This window comes from Primulina tabacum, chromosome 13, assembly GCF_025594145.1.
Source record: "Primulina tabacum isolate GXHZ01 chromosome 13, ASM2559414v2, whole genome shotgun sequence".
NCBI lineage: Eukaryota > Viridiplantae > Streptophyta > Magnoliopsida > Lamiales > Gesneriaceae > Primulina > Primulina tabacum.
This window is the reverse complement of record NC_134562.1, coordinates 33,128,486-33,134,942: the sequence shown is the minus strand read 5'-3', so window position 1 is coordinate 33,134,942 and position 6,457 is coordinate 33,128,486. Positions and strand designations below refer to the sequence as shown.

Here is a 6,457-nt window from a genome sequence, read left to right as displayed (position 1 = left end):
GCAGCGTAGAATTACATTACAATATTTTAAAAGATAGGCTTGTTTGAATATACAAGTTGAGATGTTTGAAAAATAAACAGACTGAGATTTTGCACTATTTTCCAAGATAAGTTTTGTTAGAATATACAAGTTAAAATGTTTGAAAATTAAAGCCTTATTTTAATATATGTAGACTTTCAAATTCTATGCGTGTGGGGCGGAGATTATATACTTCTTTGTAAAAAAAAAAAATGAAAAAGAAAAATTTAAATACAAACTTCATCTTTGATCCCTGATTTAAGGGTAAGTCTCCTGTGAGACGGTCGCACGAATCTTTATCTGTGAGACGGGTCAACCCTACCGATATTCACAATAAAAATAATAATATTTCATGGATAACCCCTAAATAAGAGATTCGTCTCATAAAATACGACTCGTGAAACCGTCTCACACAAGTTTTTGTCATGGTTTAATTCATTAAAAAACGATTGCATGTTTTCAAAAACTTTGAAAGACTATGTTTTGGCCTCACTAGAAAAAATTGTCGTAAGAGGACTTTTAAGGATTACGATCTGGAGTTGAGGGCTTTTCTTTCAAGTGACGATTTCGAATTTTTTGCTAGTTGGCTTGGGCAACCTAGAACGAGATTTATCGTTGGAAACATGACCAATCTAGAAATCGAATGCCGATTAAATTTATCTGCCGAGCTCCTTGGTGTATTCCTATGGCTTCCTTCTAGCGATCCATGCAGGTTTTGATAATGTATTTCAGTATTTGTTTTCTCATATTCGTCCAAACAGTGACTTCAGCATCGGAGAATCGTGGACCCAACAATATCTCTATTTGAGGAGATTCGCTTGCTCTTGATTCAGTCAATTTCCTTTCATTAGCACATTTTAGCCGCAAAAACTAACAAGGGGGATCATTGTATTGTTCGTTGTGATCTTTCTCATCATTAATCATCTTCTTATATGGATGTATCAGTTGATGTCTTTTAAATCTAATGTTATTACTTTTGATTAAAAGAAATATAAAAATGAAATAATAAATTAAGGTAGTAAAAAAAATTTAAATCATTTATTGATATATTATAGCAAATGAAAACGTCTGTATACCAACGGAATATAATTACTAAAATGCGAAACAAATGCAAATAATTAAATGTAAGTAGACCCCACGGGCTATGGAAGGACTGTCACCGCATAGTAACGTGATAAAAACTATTTTTGGAGACGGATCTCTTGTTTGCTAAAAATATTGCTTTTTATTGTAAATATCGGTAGGGTTGACTCGTCTCACAGATAAAGATTCGTGAGACCGTTTCACAAGAGACCTAATCTAATAATTAAAATTGAATTTTTTTCTCCAAATAATATATTAAAGTAGTGTTTATAAAAAAATTTAAAAATTATTATTGACTTCTCATGTACAACTGTGCAAAACTTTGTAAAAGAAAATTTCATAAAAATATTTTTTAAGTATTTATAAACACTACATAAATTTCTCATCTTCAACGAATTATTGGCCATATTTTAATTTCTATGTTTTTTTAGATAACTCAAACTAATTATTAAGTAAATTCTTGAAAAAGAAAATGTATATTACATTTAATAAAAAAATCAGTTGAAGAAAAAATTTGGACAAAGAAAGGTGTAGATGCCCCCGTAGCACCGTAAATAAAGTAAACCCATTTCGTAAAGACGCATATAAAATAGAGAAAAAGAATCAAATCCCAAGTTTGACTCCAACCATAATGCATGAAAAAGGACAAAATTTCATTTATATTCACCGAAACGAGGAAATCTTGCCACCTAATTTTTTCTTCCCAACACTTGAATCTTTCTCAAAACACTGGACACAAATACCAAACGTACAAGATCGAGTGTGGGTACCGTTCTGTGTCGAATTATGTGAACAGGGATTTGAATACTGTGTTGTAATGAGGCTCACATATAGTCTGTGACAGCCGACAAATCTGAACATCGTACCCAGAAGCCAACAAAGGCTCAAGAAATGTTTCGTCTCAGTACACCCAAACTGTTATACATCTGAATCAGCTGGCGTTGATGCCTCTTCTGTTGTACTTGGGGTCTTTTTTTTTTCTCGTACCCTACATAGAACCCCTTGTCAAAGTTCTTATAAACTTCAAATTCTTTGAACAGATGGGAATTCTTGGTTCCAGCTAGACCACAGACACTTGGTTGTTCTCTATCTTCTCTCCCATGTCTTACTTCTGTTTGCTGCATAAATCTATGAAGTGTAGCTGAATAAAGGTATATTTTTCTTTTCTTTTAAAAAAATTTGGTGTTTGCTGAACCAGATGTTTATTTTTACACTTTCTTCAGTGAACAAATTCAAGAAAGTTTTGAAGAATGGAGGAATGAAAAGACAAGCTGAAAGTGGAGGTGGCAAAAAAAGGTGTAGAAATTTCAAGAAACTTGTTTTTGTGCACAGTTTTGAGTGAAGATGATAAAAAGAGCTGCCTTTTTCTTGGTGTTTTTCCTTAGTTTTTGCTTCCTGGGGTTATTGAGTGCAAGAAATCTTTCTTCAAACACAAGAAGTGACGGGGATGAGGTGGAGATTTTACTAGCTTTCAAGCAGTCTTCAATTGAAACTGATCCAAAAGGGTTCTTGAAAAACTGGGTTACATCTTCTTCAAGCCCATGTTCATGGAATGGAATTTCTTGCTCTAATAATGGGAGAGTCAATAAACTCGACTTCACAAATGCAGGCCTTAGCGGCCATCTCCACATTTCTGATCTACTGGATTTGTCAAATGTTAAAACTCTTGTTTTGACAGGCAATTTTTTCTATGGGAATCTTTCTTCATACTCTAAATCTTGCAGCATTGAGTTTCTTGATGTATCTAGCAATAATTTTTCGGAGCCACTTGCTATGGATTCTTTGTTGGTTTCTTGCAGTGGGCTTGTTTCGTTGAATCTTTCACACAATGCAATTTCAGGTGGAAGTCTGAAGTTTGGGGGTTCTTTATCGAAACTAGACATTTCTTACAATAATATTTCAGATTTGGGGTTGTTGGCTTCTGTCCTGTCCAATTGTCAAAACTTGAGTTTCCTTGATTTCTCACAAAACAAGTTGGCTGGCAAGCTCGACAGCTCTTCGAATTCTTGCAAGAGCCTCTCCTTTCTTGACCTCTCGAACAACCATTTTCAGGGGGAAATCCCGCCTGAATTCATATCAAACTCAATGCCATCTTTGCAAAATCTTGATCTTTCAGGTAATAACTTCAGTGGGAATCTCCTGAGTGTAGATTTTGGAGTTTGTCATAATCTCGCTTTTCTTAATCTGTCGCACAACGGTTTCTCTGCCACCGGATTTCCAATGAACTTAACAAACTGTCAGAATCTTGAAACTCTCGACATTAGCCACAATATAATCCAACTCAAGATTCCAGGAGATTTATTGGGAAAGATGAAGAATTTAAGGCGCTTGGTTTTATCCTACAATCAGTTTTTCGGTGAGATTCCGACCGAGTTAGGGGCAATTTGTGGGACACTAAACGAGCTTGATCTTTCTTCAAATAAGTTAACTGGTGGGCTTCCTTCAAGCTTCTTGTCTTGCTCTTCGCTGGTCAGCCTAAACCTCGGTAATAACCAGCTTTCCGGAGATTTTCTAAATACTGTAGTGAGTTATCTTACAAGCCTCAAGTACCTGTATGCCCCATTCAACAATATTACTGGTCAGGTTCCACATTCCTTGACGAACATAACTCGGATTCAGGTTCTTGACCTCAGTTCCAATGCTCTAACCGGGAATGTACCTTCTGAATTTTGCTTGAAAACATCAGATCCGCCCCTTGAAAAACTGCTGCTGGCTGATAATTACTTCTCAGGATCAGTACCATCAGATTTTCGACTCTGCAAAAACTTGAGGACAATTGATCTCAGCTTCAACAACTTAAATGACTCGATCCCACAAGAAATCTGGACACTGCCAAAACTTTCTGACATAATTATGTGGGCAAACAGCCTAACGGGTAGCATACCAGAGGGGATTTGCTTAAATGGAGGAAATCTTCAGACTCTGATTCTTAACAACAATTTTATAACTGGAACTCTACCGAACTCTATAGTCAACTGTACTAATCTCATATGGGTGTCGTTATCCAGTAACCGCCTCTCCGGACAAATCCCATCGGATGTAGGTAATCTTGTCAATCTGGCTATTCTTCAGCTAGGAAATAACTCTCTTACTGGAGCAATTCCACCAGGAATAGGCCGTTGCCAAAGCCTGATATGGCTAGACTTGAATAGCAATGAGTTGACAGGATCCTTTCCCTTAGAACTAGCTGCACAAGCAGGGTTCGTTGTACCTGGCATTGTTTCGGGAAAACAATTTGCCTTTGTGAGAAATGAAGGGGGGACAGATTGTAGAGGGGCTGGTGGACTGGTCGAGTTCGAAGGGATTCGTGCTGGTAGACTCGAACAATTTCCAATGGTTCACTCCTGCCCGTCAACAAGAATTTACACTGGCTTAACGGTTTACACTTTTACTAGCAACGGTAGCATGATCTACCTTGATCTCTCCTACAACAATCTATCTGGATCTATCCCTGAAAACTTTGGTTCGATGAGTTTTCTGCAGGTTTTGAATTTGGGACACAACAGTTTAAGTGGTGAAATACCCTCCAGCTTCGGTGGCCTCAAGAGTGTCGGTGTTCTTGATTTATCACATAATAAGCTCCAAGGATTCATCCCAGGCTCGTTAGGTGGGCTCTCATTTCTTAGTGATCTTGATGTTTCCAACAACAATCTTACGGGATCAATTCCTTCTGGTGGTCAGTTAACTACTTTTCCATCTTCGAGGTATGAAAATAATTCAGGCCTTTGTGGGGTTCCACTACCTCCTTGTGGAACGGGAAATGGGCACCATTCTTCCAGCTCTTCCAAACAAGGTAAGAAGCAAAGCATGGCTTTGGGAATGGTTATTGGTATAATGGCTTCTGTTGTATTCGTTTTCTTGCTTATATATGCCCTCTACCGGACCAAAAAAACTAAAAATCAGGACGAGAAATGGGAGAAATACATTGAAAGTCTTCCAACCTCAGGCAGCAGCAGTTGGAAACTATCGTCTGTTCCAGAGCCTCTAAGCATCAACGTCGCCACATTTGAAAAGCCTTTGAGGAAATTAACTTTTGCACATTTACTCGAGGCAACTAATGGATTCAGTGCCGATAGTTTGATTGGGTCCGGCGGTTTTGGTGAGGTATACAGAGCGCAAATGAAAGATGGAAGTGTCGTTGCCATAAAGAAGTTAATCCATGTAACGGGTCAGGGAGAAAGAGAGTTTATGGCAGAAATGGAGACCATAGGAAAAATCAAACACAGAAACCTAGTACCATTATTAGGATACTGCAAGATTGGCGAGGAAAGGCTCCTTGTTTATGAGTACATGAAATGGGGAAGCCTTGAATCCGTCCTGCACGACAGGGAAAAAGGCATGGGAACAAGACTCGATTGGGCGGCTCGGAAAAAGATTGCCATTGGATCAGCAAGGGGACTAGCATTTCTTCACCATAGCTGCATTCCTCATATCATTCACCGGGACATGAAATCAAGCAACGTCCTTCTAGATGAAAATTTTGAGGCCCGAGTATCAGATTTTGGAATGGCGAGACTCGTAAACGCCCTTGACACACATCTTAGCGTGAGCACACTTGCAGGAACTCCAGGATATGTCCCTCCTGAGTATTACCAGAGTTTCCGGTGCACAACGAAAGGGGATGTCTACAGCTATGGGGTCGTGTTACTAGAGCTGCTTTCGGGGAAAAGGCCGATTAACACATTGGAATTCGGGGATGACAATAATCTTGTGGGGTGGGCAAAACTATTGCACAAGGATAAAAAGAGCCATGAGATATTGGATGTGGATTTGATAACTAGTTTATCAGGTGACGCTGAACTGTATCAGTATCTTAAAATCGCATTCGAGTGCCTCGATGACAAGCCGTATCGTAGACCGACGATGATTCAAGTGATGGCCAAGTTTAAAGAGCTTATGACAGATTCCGGGAGTGATATTCTTGATGGGATTTCTTTGAAAAGTTCAGTTATAGATGAATCATCACATGAAAAGGACATTTGATTTAACATTTGTGCTTCCACATTTTGCCACTGTATATAATACATAATTGAAGAAATCTGGGGTTGCCCATTTTGTTTGTCTAGATTGAGGCAATTTTGTTGCATCTGTCATGAAAATATTTGTTACTTTTTTTGTTAAATTCCGAGGATGTATTTTCGTGGTTACAATGTCTGAACTCTATTTTTTTATTAAAGACATCCAAAAAAATCCCATAGCACGTTCCCATCTTGCTTTAGTTGTTATAATTGAATATCGAACCTAATATGAAATTTAACTTTGATGCAAGGCATGTGATTTCAAACTAAGGGTTGAAGAATTGTGCTTTATCGACGTGGTTCTATGCATACTTATGAAGTTAATTATTGGGCAGAGG

The 6,457-nt window shown here is 38.1% G+C and overlaps 1 protein-coding gene across 1 annotated transcript; it reads left to right on the top strand.

Annotated features, from left to right (window-relative positions):
• Positions 1-1,718: 1,718 nt before the first annotated feature.
• On the top strand, positions 1,719-6,185 carry LOC142522297 (receptor-like protein kinase BRI1-like 3). Its single transcript, XM_075625583.1, has 2 exons — positions 1,719-2,252; positions 2,325-6,185. The coding sequence occupies exon 2, from the start codon at positions 2,446-2,448 to the stop codon at positions 6,082-6,084; it is 3,639 nt and encodes a 1,212-aa protein (XP_075481698.1). The 5' UTR covers positions 1,719-2,252; positions 2,325-2,445; the 3' UTR covers positions 6,085-6,185.
• The last annotated feature ends 272 nt before the right edge of the window (positions 6,186-6,457 follow it).